Below are 14757 nucleotides of genomic sequence, written 5' to 3'. Positions count from 1 at the left end.
TTTGGTAGAGTGGCTTCTCGAATAGTCAATGAAGTTCCGTTGTAGTATAAATATTCTAATTTGTGTTGATTGACCCTTTTCATGACAAAGAATATTGAGAGAAAGAGAGAGAGAGAGAAAAACAAAACAAAAGCAAAATACAAAAAATAAACTCTCTTCTTAACTATATTCCACTTGATTGAATAAAGAGAATTTTCAATTGCAAGAAAGCCCGCTCCGAAAACTAAGAAAAGCTCCTTAATAACTGTTTAGTTGGGTCTACATGTTTAGTTTCATGTCTTGTAGGTCATGTCTAAGTATGTAATTAATGATTGGGTTGGTAGTTCGCTGGACCTGCAGCATGTTGAGAACCCACTTTTTTAGGGCAATGTGCAAGCTTGATCCACATTGGATGGTTATTGAAGGGTCAACTATTATTTGATCTCCATCAAGTTCCACCTTACGACTTTATTGTTACAGTTTGGTCCTTCTCATCATGAAGATCCTGTAGCAATGTTTACCAAAAATATTGGATTAGTTAAAGCCATCCATGTGAAACTATCAGTAAATCAATTTTGAGGATGACATTTTTTGTTCAGGATGGGAGGATGTGAGGACCACAATTTGATGGAAGGAACTCCCTACACACAAGTAACCACACCTAGAAAGAAGGCAGTTGGGTGGAAAACATGTAGCTGAAAATATTGTAGGGCGAGCAACACATTGTGGCAAGCAAAGGCACGAGATGTAAAGTGCAAGCAAGCAAGTGGAACATCACCTTAGGAGAGCAATGATCAAGGAAACCAAAGGAATATGCATTATATTCGAGGCAAGCAAATGGTGTACTAACAATGCGTAAGGAAGGTAAAGTTAGAAGGGAACCGAGACCTTCAGGTGAGCAATGTGTAGTGCATGAGTAGTTCTGTCGGGCAACAAACAACACAGTACAAGGACTGACATGCCCAAAAATAGCATATAAGTGCTCAGATGGTAGCAGGTGACATGCCGAGGATCGTACTCCAACGATGACGTCTCAATAGAAGTACGCATGGGAAAAGGAGAATATAGAGCCACAGGCCATGCGTCTGACCATAGAAGTAAGGCCTAATGACATGTGGGCGATTTTCATTAGGAGATGTTATTTTCAAGGCAAACTACATTGACTTGTGTGTCTCGTCTCATCAATCTATTTAATCTTTACCATTCTTCAATCAACATACACGCTAGATTCACAAATTTTTTCCTTAAGCCAATCAGAGGCAAGAACTATCATAAACGTGACTAACTGCACTGCACGTATATAATACATTTCAATAAACAATCTCCATCTTACTTTTGAGATCGCTAAGTATTTCGATACACTCTTTTATACACTCTTTTCTGTGGGGGGAGAAGGCTAAACTCAGAGTCTTCATCAACAAAGGAGTCAACAACTCCAGCATAACCTATAGTATTAATTTACTTAGTCAAGTAGGTTCACTCTTATGATTACGCTAGTAATTTGGGATAAATGTCAATGAGTATGTTCACAATATTCATCTCCTACTTCTCAATCCCTTTCTCTCATAAAAATATATGTTATCTCATTACAATTATTGATTACTAAAATACTTACGGTATCGGGTTGAGAGGTTCTCCGTGTTGATTGGGTGAAGTGTCCAATCAACTATTGGACTATTAATATACAAGATAAAATGGCAGCGGAATAGTAAAATATATTAGTAAAAAATTAATGGCAATGAAACTAGTTATACTTAGGCCACGCCCAATCAACCCTTACTTCTATTTTGTATGGATTTTGAGATTTATTCTCAACTAATAACGTGCCCGAGAAATAAACTTGGGCTCTTATTGTTGCCTAGCCGGATGTGGGATAGTTTTGCAAGATAAAAGAAATTTCATCAACAATCTTTTTAATTATTATTACTTATTTTTTATGTGATATATAATAATTAACTAATAAATAATAAATAAATATTTAATTATTTAATATGAAAGATGATAAAAGAATATTAAAAGAATGTTGGTATATAGTTTCTCTCTAATTTATTTATTTTGATTAGAAAAGTTCTATTCATTATTTTTATATTACATATCACATATAATTTTTTTTTATTTTCTTATTTTAAATATATGATACATAAATGATGAGGAGAATAAAATAAAATTAAATTAAAAATAGTAAAAATAATTATAATATGTGGTATGTGAAAATGATGATAAGTAAAAATCTTTTAACAAAAAATAATGCTAGAGCTCCAGTTGGGGGCTCCCCTGGAGCTCTAATATGTGTTTTTTATGTGTTTTTTTAGGTTATTTTTTATATAGATTTTTTTAATAATTTTAAATATTTTTAAAAAATAAAAAAATTTAGAATATTATTAAAAAATAATTCTTTAATCACGAAGTAAAATTTTAATGATTTTTTTTTTACTTTCTAATTAAAGAAATGTTTTTAATAATATTCTAAATTTGTTTTATTTTTTAAAAATATTAAAAAAATTTATATAAAAAATTACTTTAAAAAAATTCATAAAAATATATAAAATCACATGTTATAACTCCAGGGAGCTCCCAACGGAGCTGTAGCATCGTCCTTAAACAAATTCTTACTTACTGGTCTGAGGTCTCCCTCTCCCACCCGCACCTCTTCAAATTCCCTCACGCTCTCGCCCACGCATGCGCACACTCTCCCTCTCTCTCGGCTCCCCGAAAAAAAGAAGATGGTAGACTTCGCTCGCGTGCAAAAAGAGCTTCAAGAATGCAGCAGAGACATAGAGGCATCTGGCATCACAGTCAGCCCCAAAGCCGACAATCTCGCCCGTCTCATCGGATCCATCCCTGGGCCCATCGGTACGCCCTACGAAGGCGGCACCTTCCAAATCGATATCTCACTCCCAGGTTTCCATATTCCTCCTTCTTGCCTCTCTCTCTTTGTTTTTTCTTTTCTCTCCAATTGTAACATTTACTGTATTTCCTCTCGGGTTTTCTTTGTTGAGGTTGGGAGTTTAATTTGTCGTGCAAGCAAGATTTTATGGTTGAGTTAGCTTCGAGGATTTGGGGGTTAAAGTGATTGAATTGTGTAGTTAGTGTGTGACTCTGGTATGAAAGTCTTTCAGGTGTAAATTTGTCAAATATATTTCTTGTATTTGTTCCTTTAATATATGGGTGTTTGGATGTGTGTCCAAGTCTTTAATGTGCAAATTTGTCGAATGCTTGCTGGGTATTCGTTGTTTCAACGTGTTTATTTGTGGTTGTTTTATAGTAAGTAAAGTTTAGGGAAGAAAATCGTATCGTGAAAATTTACGTTGTATCTATCGTGGCTTTCTTTTTGCAGATGGGTACCCTTTTGCGCCTCCCAAGATGCGGTTTGCAACCAAAGTTTGGTAGGACTTTTTTTTTCTTGATAAGTGGTAGGAAAATATTAATGTCGATTCGTATTAGTTTCTTTTTATTCCTAGGCGACAGAAGGTATTATATGCAAATTTTCTCAGACATGGTAGTTTGCTACTAATGTACAAGAAAAATTTGTCATTTTTACCCTTCAGCACACATATTGATGTCTAAATATGTGTCTTTAAATAGAAGGACAAACATGATAAATCACATCATGGTATGGTGTGGGGTGATAAATCACATCATGGTATGGTGTGGGGATGATAAGTAGTATATCTTATGTTACAAAGATGGGTTATGGGTATGTGATTAGGTGAAATGAACCATGCTTTTGGGTAACTGTACATCCCTATTTAGTTTTGCTCACTGTATCCACTATGAAACACAATGGCTACGAAAAGTAGGAAAGCAAAGCTTTCGATGTTTGAAGCTTTCTTTTGGACTTCACTGTTCAACATGAATACATAGAAATCTAAATGAGTTCAAGACATATAGTAAGAAGTCAAATTGGGATATCAGATTTTAATTACAGAATTTTATGTTTTATCCTACATAGAGCCTGTAGGTTAAAGCCATTTGTCAAATATTCGATTTAGCATGGGTACGAGGCCTTAATACTGGTAATAATATCTGCAAAAGAACGTTCTCCTGTGTGTTTTCAACATCAATTACTGGAATCAACAGTTAAATGTATAAACAAGACTTAGTCTGTTTTTTTTTTTTTTTTAAAGTTCTGTTACTGGCTGGGAAATTTCTCTTCAAGGATGAAATAAGCTTTTACCATTACATTTTGATAATAAACAAGACAGATGTAAATGCTTTGTATTCAATTGACTAGACATTGTAGTTTTGTCGTCAAATTTCTAGTTAGGTGGGTGTTGGAGATGAAGACATGATGCAAGGTGATGTTATCTTCTGCAACTTTTCTATTTCCTTTTCCATCGTTTCAGTTAGATATGATGCTGCTAGTTGGTTTCTGATGGGCTTGACATTAAAGTATTGAACTGTATAAACTGACAGACATTTTTCTTGGTGCAACTGGTCACCTAGTGGATTTTTAGATCTTATGATAACTATGAAGTTGACTGATTGTATGGATTTGGATCACAATGGAATAATTTAAATAAAGTATTCTGAGTTGCTCTACCCGTTTTGTAGTTTTAGCGATGATTCAATGGTGGAAAATTATGTGATGCTCTATCCATGATAAAATGAGAACATGTGGCCAGTGTTAAAGATTATTGACACTTTAGTGCTTTTTGTGTGTATATTTACCTATTTAAGGCACCCTAATATCAGCAGTCAAAGTGGAGCAATTTGCCTGGACATCTTGAAGGACCAATGGAGCCCAGCATTAACTTTGAAGACAGCCCTTTTGTCTGTACAAGCACTACTCTCAGCACCAGAACCTGACGACCCTCAGGATGCTGTTGTGGCAAAACAGGTCTTTATTTAGTTCAGTGCTTAGATGTGATTATGATAGTATCTTATAGAGAGAATAAGGGACTCGCCTTTCGCTGTTAGTCTTGCTTGTATTCTTCGCGGTTCTGTTAGACTCATCTTATTCAATATTAGTGTCTACATGTGGACACTGCAGTATCTTAGAGAGTATCAAACTTTTGTCGCCACTGCTCGTTACTGGACGGAAACTTTTGCCAAGGCATCATCTCTTGGAGTGGAAGAAAAGGTAATAGTGCCCTCTCTCTCTCTCTCTCTCTCTCCATTGGAAAGGCAGATAGATTTTCGAGTTAAGTCTTTCGGTATCTTTATGAAACGAAAAATATCATCTTGAATATCCGAGTTTTACTTTTTGTATTGGGCATGTTAATACCTTACTCTATGCTATATATTTCTTGAATTTTGCATCGTAACCCATGGTACGTATTAGCAATTTGGTAAACCACTGTGGGAATGGTGCAGGTGCAAAAACTTGTGGAGATGGGCTTCACTGATGTTCTTGTGAGAAGTGCACTGGAAGCTACTGGTGGTGATGAAAACTTGGCTCTTGAAAAGCTTCGCTCCAGCTAGGGTTTGTACCAGCTGTTAACTTTACCACTCAGAATCTTATGGACCATCCACCATCAGATGCTGGGAATTTTACAAGACCGTTCTCTAATATGGAATACATACTTATTTTTTTGTCTTTGATTAGTTTCTCGCGAACCTCCCTCTTTGGGAGGCGACATATCACTTCTTGAGATGTAACTGGATTAGTGTGACCATGATTTTATTGTCAAGCAATTTCTGTCATGAGGGTGAAGTTTGGAGTTGCCAAAAGGCCAAAACAGTCAATGTAGTTGAATTGTTCAAATTTGAAGAACTCTTTGCATTCATAACCTTGTTTTAATCAATTAAAGGCTTGTTGAGAACTTGGATTGAAATTGAATGGTGGCACTTACGTTGAGTTAAAAAGGTCGGTGATTAAATGATGCTCTTGTAGATAAGATTGAAGAGCAGAAAACCGTGCCATTGAAAGCAGAATGTCATGCATACCATCAACGGCATAATGTCTTCTTTTTTTTTTTTTTGGTTTGAAATAACTGACTTCATTCAACAGATCAAATGCTGAATACATGGAGGGTAATCCTCAATAAGTATACAGTCTTCTGAGCAATCAAGAGCAAACTTAACGGCATAATGTCTTCTAATCTTTTATATGTGCTGTATTTTTTTTTTCTTTTGATAACAAGGAAACTGTTTTATTGATCATCAAACCAATTACACCATAGAATCAGATCAAATAATTTGTGAGATACAATCAGGAAAAGAATCCCACCAAATTATCAAATCCCTTAGATTTCATGCAAATATTGCCAAATTATGGGCTACTTCATTAGCCATACGCCCTCTGTGTTGGACAATACACTTGGAAACATTTGCATCATGTTCTTGATCTCATAAGCTAGATTTCCCCATAGGGACATTGAGGTGCCATATCTAGTTAATTCCTGCACCACAAGAAGTGAGCATCTCTCTACTTGCAACTCAGCTATACCCACGGGAATGCACATCTGTAAACCTCACAGAATAGCAATAAGTTCAATTTCCATAGGATCCTGCACTTCATGTTCTGGTTTGCTAGTAAAGAAAATTACCTTCCCATGTTCATCTCTTAAAACCATCCCCATACCTGATCAACATTGATCATGGAAAAGAGCTCCATCTATATTCAATTTCAGAACCCCTGCAGGTGGTGGCAGCCAACAATAATGAGCTTTCATCCATTTTTTCTATTCTTCTACTGCAGTTTTATGCTCCTGATGTCATGATAATGCATGATCAACAACTTGCTCAGGTAAAAGAACATTATCTTCATAAAGTTTCTAGTTTCTCCTATACCACATACCCCAAGCCATAAGAAACAACTTCTCTATCTCCCCAATATTTCCTCTGCTCAGCATAGTTAATGCAATTTGAACAAAATCCATCCTGACATCGGTTTCTTTTAAGAAACTGAAATGGTGATACTAGCAATCCTTGATAAAGGGACAATAAACAAATGCATGGCTCATATCCTCCTCCGCATTACACCATTGACACTTTGCCTTCTCAAGTACCTTTCTGTTCTTTAAATTCTAAAGTGTTGGGAGTCCATTTTTGCACACCCTCCAAGCAAACACTTTCACTCTATTTGGTACATTCATCTTCCATATTTTCTTCCATACCTTCCTCTACTCTTCAGCATTTGAAGCCTCACCAGTCTACCTAACATGGCCAAGGGATTGAAAAAAACGATATGCACTCTTTACACTAAAAGCCCCACTCTTTTCATGCTCCCATACAAGACTATCTGGTCTACTCTCTGAAATTAGCATCATATTGAGCACCTCAGTAGCCTATCTAGGTGGTAAGATTCTTCTAACTCTCTCCATATCCTACCATTTTGTATTTTCATCAATCAGAGTTGCCACTGTTGAATTCATCTGTGTTGTAGTTACAATAGCTGGAGCTGGCATCAATCTATGATTTGGTAGCCAAAATCTATCCAAATATTGATTGATTTCCCATCCCCCACTCTTTATCTGCACCCTTGCAACAGACTGTTCTTACCCTCCCATATGTCTCTTCAAGCATAAGAAGGTGCTACACCTAATGTAGAATCACTGAAGCTAGTATTTGAGAAATACCTAGCCTTAAAAATTTTGTGTAGCAGTGTAGTCTCATCTTTTAAAATCGTTCATCCCTACTTTGCTAAGAGTTTAAAACCTATCCCTCCATTTGATTTAGATTCACACATGTTTTTCTAGAAAAATTCTTCTTATCAGCCACTATTCACTACCTCACACCTTATGAAAAACACCCCAATATCATATGAAAAAGCTACAAGTGTGGGGTGTGAGAGTGAATAGAGGCTGATGCATAGTAAATCCCATTTTTCCAACTCACCCACCTTATCTTATTCTCTTCCTTCTTTTGACCCCACCAAAATTTAGCCATCATGCTTTCCAACTCAAAACATAATAAAGCAGGAAGTTTAAAACAACTCATTGTGTCAGTTGGGATTGAAAGTGCCACTACCTTAATAAGAATTTCCTAACCCCTTGAGATAACAACTTCTCCTTCCAACCTTGGAGTTTATTCCATACTTTATTCTTCAGTTCAGAAAATGCTTGGTATTTCCCTCTACCAATCATAGGTGGAAGTCCCAAGTACTTATCATATTGTTGGTAGTGTTGGATTCCCCAAAAGTGCATTATCTTCGCTTGTTTACTGGTATGAACATTCTTGCTAAACACCATGGAAGTCTTATCTCGATTTACTTTCTGTCCAAAGGAGTTTTCATAAATCTCCACTAGATGAAGAATATTCAAGTTTGTCTGCAAATTGGCCCTACAAAATAGCACATTGTTATTTGCAAATAATAAGTGGTTTACCTTTGGTGCTCCCTTACAAATAACCATCAATCTGGTTGTGCCTCTTAACTTGATTAAGGAGTGAGATCAAACCCTCAATGTATAAGAGAAAGAGGTAAGGGGAGATAGGATCCCCTTGTCTCAACCCTCAAGTTGGATATAAAAGTCCATTAGGCTCACCATTCACCAATATTAAAAAGGACACTAACTTTACACATTGCATCACCAACCTCAACCATTTCTCTCTAAATCCCATCTTGATCGTCATTGTCTCAAGAAAGCCCCACTATATTCTATCATATGCCTTACTCATGTTTAGCTTCAATGACATAAAGCCTTTCTTCCCATCTCTTTTTCTCCTCAGAAAATGGACCAACTCATAGGCAACCAGAACATTATCAGTAATCATTCTTCTAGGCACAAAAGCACTTTGTGAAGGAAAAATCAAGCCTGGTAAGATGCATTTGAGTCTGTTTGCAAGTATCTTGAAAACCAACTTGTAAATAACATTACAAAGGCTTATTGGCCTATAATCAAAAACAAATTCAGGCTTCTTCTTTTTGGAAATCAAAGTAATATAAGTGTGATTTAATTTAGTAGGAATCTAACTACTGTTAAGAGCTTGTAAAACTGCATCTGAAACATCTTTTCCTACTACATACCAGTATTTTTTATAGAATAAAGGGGTCATACCATTAGGCCCTAGGGCCTCTGTAGGATTCATTGCTTTTAGAGCCACTTCAACCTCTTTTGTTGTAAACACCTGGTCAAGTCTTTCTTGCATATATGTAGAAGTCTTCCAGCAAGCCCTTCTAAGAACTCCATATTACCAATCTCAATAGAAACCTTGAAGAGAGTTTTGAAATAATCAAGAATTACAGCATCCCTCCCTTCCTCCACTTACCACCTCCTTTCTAAATCTCTAACACCTTTAATCAAGTTCTTTTTCTTTCTTTGTGTTGCTTTGTTGTGAAAGAACTTGGTATTTTTGTCCCCTTCTGCCAACCACAGTGCCTTTGGTCCTTGCCTCCACATAATTTCTCCTCTTTCTAACCACTTATGCACCTCTGCTCTAGCTTCTCAAATATCCTTCCTATTGTGACACAATGGATCTGAATTATGGAGTAACTGGAGCTGCAACTTAGCCTTATTTAAATTCTTCTGCACATGACCAAAACTACTCTTATTCCACACTTACAGCTTCTCTCCACATCTCTAAATTTTCCTCATCACAATGCTCATCTCTTTGGTACCTGTAACATCCTTCCAAGCCTATTCAATAACTTTTTTACAATCTGTTGCATCCACCCACATTACCTCCAATCTAAATAGTGTTCTCCATGTCTTCTATTTCATGTCATCTTGTATCTTCAATATAATAGGCACATGATCAGAATGAGCAACTACTCCATGAAGTACACCTACCAAAGGATAGAGAGAATGCCATTTCAAATTTGCAAAAAATTTGTCCAATCTCTCACTATTTCTTTGATTTGGCTCCCTCTTATTACACCAAGTGAATGGATTACCACTAAATCCCAAATCATTCAGTTCACACTTCTCCACAAGATCTCTAAAATCCTACATTTGTCTATTTGATCTGGCCCTCCCTCCACATTTTTCATTATTACTCAGAATTTCATTAAAGTCCCTCATCAGTAACCAGCCTTGATCACTTGGCACTTTAAGAGATCTAATAAGTGCCCATGATTCATGTCACCTATTGGCATCAGGTTGACCATACAGACCAATAAGAAACCAAGGTTCCACGTCTCCAGCTTCCTCTTTAACTTGAGCATGTATATGAGACTTAGAAAAATTCATTATATCAACCTGAATGTTCTTCTTCCAGAAAAGCGCAATGCCACCACTTCTTCCCTCACTACTCACTAGCAAACAATTTTCAAAAACCCGTTCTAAACTTCAACTTCTCCATAACTTTAGCAAGAAGTCTTGTTTCTTGCAGGAACATGACCTCGAGAACTTCCTTTCTGACTAAGTCAAAAAGGACATGAATTCCCTATGGGTTCCCAAGCCCACGGGAATTCCAGCTTAAGAAAATCATTAATTCTAGAAGGGCTACTAAACAGCCTTTGCCAATCCCAAAAGCTTATTACCCTCCCTCTCAATCTCCTCGACAATATCACCACTAACAGCCATAGGATACTCTAAGAGAGTTCTACCCTTTTTAGTACTAGATTGTTTCAAGGTGAAACAATTATCTCCCTCCATAGCATGTTTCTTACTTGAACATTCTAGTTGGGAAACAGAACTATTACCTGGTGCTCTAGCTTGTTTTTTCCATGTACTGCGTGTCTGTCTCCCTTGCCTAAGTTTGGGAAGTTGATGGGCCTATGTTTCATGGACTAGATTGCCCACAGAATACCCAAAACTTTGTTGGCCCTTAGTACCCCCTTTACTTTCCATGTGAGCCATAGTTTCCTTCTATATCCCATGGTCTATATTAGGAAAATCAAGATCAATAAAATCCTCCCTTATAGCCGTTACTGATTGATTATTTCCTCGTATGCAGATTCATTCTCCAGAGACCGCCATTGTCGTCTTTCCTTTATGATGCATATCATCCTCTTTATCACCCCTTCAGCATTAAACTAAATTCTCGTGTCCATCATCATTGTGAATTGAAGTCAGATGTATGTTACTCACCAGAGTCTCAAGGACCTCAGCACCACATGTCGCCACCACATTCTGGTCTATCTCCGACTGTCTACCCTTAGCCATCATATTGAAACTCCCCTTTTGGTAGTCATGGTTTCTTCTACCTCCTGGTTCTGCACAGAGCCAAGTTCCAAATTGCTTTTGAGGTTCATTAGACTGAGACGATTGTTGATAGTTTGCACCATCATGTATAATTCTACCACACAGAAAACAAAACCTTGGTAGCTTTTTGTATTGCAATGGAACCCATGTCTTCGTGCCATGCAAAATAATCATCCTTCCTCTCACGAACGGCTTCTTCAAATCCAGCAAAACTTTGACCCTTAGAAAGCCGCCTCACCCCTTATCATCTTCATCAACTTCCACATCTTCCACAGTCCCTAACGTGCTTCCCAACAATATTTCTCCACATTCCCGACTCATCCCTATCAATGGAAAATTGTGGAATTGCACCCATAAAGCCGCTGTGTTAAACTTCATGTCATTTAGAGGAGTAAAACCATCAAAATGATTTATCACAAACATATGTCCATCAAAAAGTCAAGGTTTGTCATTCTCCACTCTATGTTTATCAGCATGGTTTGCAAACATAATGATAAACACATTTTTCCCTGCTTCCTTGAAGTTGGCTTGCTTGCTTAAACAACAAACTTTTGCCATTGTTGCCTCCACTATATTATTCTTAACCTCACGTTCAGACCAAATCTTGCCTATCAAACTCCCATCCCCTTTTCGTTGAACCTTAGGAATTGCTGCACCCTCAATCTCAATGGCAACATCTTCATACTCACTCAATCTGAGGTTCCCCAATAGTTCCTGTAAATTCTCCATAAGAAACCAACCACCTTTGCTATGACACATAGACTGAAGATGCCACCCCTATTCTCTCTCGAGGGGCTCAGAGAGGAGACTCTTTCTTTTACTATATGTGTTGTATTGATCGTATTAATGATTCAACAGCGGAATGTCATTATGATTCAATACATCACATACAAAATATCTCTATATCTAATCTTTTAATATATATATATATATATATATATTCTTTAATTTGAAGAAATCTGATTCTTTTATGGAGTAAGCATTAAATTAGTTAAGGTGTGATCAACACAACGTTTGACCGAAGCATTGATTTCATTGTAGCCAAGTCAATAGTGTAATGTTGTACCCTTAATGTTGGGTCATTGAGAGCCGCCCATATGCCATCTCGCCAGCAAGGCGAATTGTAAAAGCAACGACTTTGAAAGTTTCGGCTCTAGTACTAGTAGAAGAGGTGTTTAGTCTATAAAGAAATTTTATAAAATGAAGTTTATAAATTGATGTGATCTAATTATAGGGTGAGTCAAATTATAATTTTTTTTTTAATTGTGAAATAGATTTGACATATTATACTAATATATGTCATTTTTTTTTTTTTTGTAAGATTTATACTTAGGCTAAAAATTCTTTGAAGAATTATATAGTTTGTTTGTAAGCCAAAATTAGTGGGTTGGGCACAATAGCTAACTATGCAAAAAAAAAAAAAAACTTTGCCGACAAACTCTGGTAGCCACAAGCATGGAGCAGAAAAACCAAAAACGAAACAAGTGTTTTTAAGAACCACATTTGGAAGTGAAGTGTCAGATGGAGAGTGGATGTTACTTGTGTGGATAGCACACCACTCAACTCAACACTGGTCCAAGTCATGTCCCTTTTCATTAATTTGCGATCGAGGTGGTTTTGTGTTAGTAGTGATAGATAGCTAAGGGAAATCGATCGAAAAAATTTAAGGTGGGAATGATGGGAAAATGCTGCTCACACTCTGATGATGATGAAGTGCTGGTAGGGCTGATCTTGGCTTTCTTCTTGGCGATGGCTTTCTTTCTCATCTGTCAGCCCCCTCCTCCAAGGAGAGTCACTCTCTACCATTGCTCCTAATTCTTATATATATAAATTATGCATGCACTATATATATATAATAATATTTTCTTGTATTTATTGCGTACATTTGAGACTAATTGCTTGCAGTCAATAAAATGGAAGATGCTTAATTAATCCACATTTGGAGTATATATTAATGCGTACGCACACGTATGGTACGTACTTAATTTCTTTTTCTTTAATTTCCCTTCATGACCATATTCTTATGAATTTCCTAGGTTGGATTTAATGTCGAATCTTCTAATACGTACATAATAATTATGTATAATTATAAAAAACGATGATATTATATACACATCTATAGATCCAAACGATCCGTTATCAGTACGCTAAGCATGCAGATCTATTATTCAATTTTTCTGTGGGATGCTTAATTAATTATATATGTTAGCCATTGAAGAAAGAGCTTGCTCGATCGTTTTTATCGAGTATTAAGGTGGATATGCGAAAATCCACCTTAATTGTGAGCTAGCTACGTACGGGCAAACCTGATCCTCTCGAACCAGTCATTCTTGACCCCAATTATTTGTATGTATGTATCTTAGTATCTATATGTAGAGAGATAGATCTAGAGAGAGGAGAGAGAGAGAGAGAGAGCAAAGCCATGACAGGCAATATTGATCATCAATTGACTCGACCAAAGAAGTTAATGCAACATTTACAATTTAATTAAACCTTCATATAATAACAACAAATTAAGCAGTTTCTGTATAAAACTGTAGTTATGTCCCTGGAAATAGACGAATGCCGCGCTCTGCAAGAGACAAGAATATGTAACAAACCCCGCTAACTTGGGTTTGACCTAAGTCAACCGGTGGAACTGGAGAAGTACTTCCATGATGGGCAAGTTAAGGGGCTCATGTTATGTAGTTGTTTAGTATTTTAGCATGTGTTAGTAGATGGGCCAGAAGTGTTTTCCTTGGGCCGTTTAGTGTTATAGTCTGCTTCACATTATTGTAGTCCTCAACATTGTAGGTTCATCAAACATAATCTATTGGAAGGTCATTAACGTATTTGGAATAATTATTTTGTTGAGCCACCAATATATCTGCCCAATGTTTTTAGGAGGAGGTTCCGAATGGATCATGATCTATTTGTATCCATCTATTATGCAGTTGAAGCTCACAATGATTATTTTTTAAAAAAAAGTGACGTCAATGGAAGATTTGGATTGTCTTCCCTTCAGAAGATAACTGTAGCAATTAAGATACTCGCATATGGGGTAACGACAGATCTTATGGATGAGAAAAGTACAGCACAATCACTAGACCATCAATTTAACAAAACCTAAAATCTAAAATTCATACAATAAATGTATGGCACAATAGCTAGACAGCCACTAAAATCAGCAAAATCACAACCAACAAGAGCAAAAATCAGCACACAATAAAGTAAGATAAAAGATAAATGAATAAATTTTTAGACAGAGAGCCTGAGAGAGGCACTCTAGAGAAAAATTGAAGATCCTCTCTCGGGGTCGTAGGGACACCTTCAATGTCGATTCTTGATGCAGACTAATTGTCCTAGCTGTCATTTGGTTCTTGAGCCATGTTAAGAAAGTTGAAATCGCAAAATGGAGAAGAAAACAAGCAACAAAACAAAAAAAAAAGGAGAGAGAGAAAAGGAGAGAAAGGTAGTGTCAGGCCAAGCACTACGAGAGAAAGGAAGAGAAAATGAGAGAAAAGAGAGAAAGGAGAAAAAAGAGAGAAAGCCAGAATACTGTCGTTGCCATTCAAGAAGGAAAAAGGGTTCGGATGATTATTTTGCAATAAAATACATATTTGGTCTGTGAATAGTGTCACGCCAAATATGGAGACAACTATCCTATATCACATAAATGCATGGGCGCTTTTGGTGTAGAACCTTAGTCCTCTTTTCCTTCACTATTAACGAGTTTATTGGTCAACAACGTGGGTACCATGAAAGGTTT

General features: G+C 36.6%; 1 protein-coding gene across 1 annotated transcript; it reads left to right on the top strand.

Annotated features, from left to right (window-relative positions):
• The first annotated feature begins 2561 nt into the window (after positions 1-2561).
• Positions 2562-5726, top strand: LOC108983700 (ubiquitin-conjugating enzyme E2 27-like). Its single transcript, XM_018955425.2, has 5 exons — positions 2562-2880; positions 3317-3365; positions 4660-4819; positions 4973-5062; positions 5296-5726. Exons 1-5 carry the CDS (start codon positions 2703-2705, stop codon positions 5401-5403), a joined length of 585 nt encoding a protein of 194 aa, XP_018810970.1. The 5' UTR covers positions 2562-2702; the 3' UTR covers positions 5404-5726.
• Positions 5727-14757: the final 9031 nt, after the last annotated feature.

This window comes from Juglans regia, chromosome 9 (genome assembly GCF_001411555.2).
Source record: "Juglans regia cultivar Chandler chromosome 9, Walnut 2.0, whole genome shotgun sequence".
NCBI lineage: Eukaryota > Viridiplantae > Streptophyta > Magnoliopsida > Fagales > Juglandaceae > Juglans > Juglans regia.
Note: the sequence above shows the minus strand (reverse complement) of the source record. Positions and strands in the feature narration are given on the sequence as shown.

What these genes read in the sequence shown, in the direction of transcription:
- LOC108983700 (XM_018955425.2), top strand. Translation starts at nt 2,703, where the DNA reads ATGGTAGACTTCGCTCGCGTGCAAAAAGAGCTTCAAGAATGCAGCAGA. An exon ending in AATCGATATCTCACTCCCAG is followed by an intron (nt 2,881 to 3,316) that starts GTTTCCATATTC and finishes TTCTTTTTGCAG; the next exon opens with ATGGGTACCCTTTTGCGCCT. An exon ending in ATGCTGTTGTGGCAAAACAG is followed by an intron (nt 4,820 to 4,972) that starts GTCTTTATTTAG and finishes TGGACACTGCAG; the next exon opens with TATCTTAGAGAGTATCAAAC.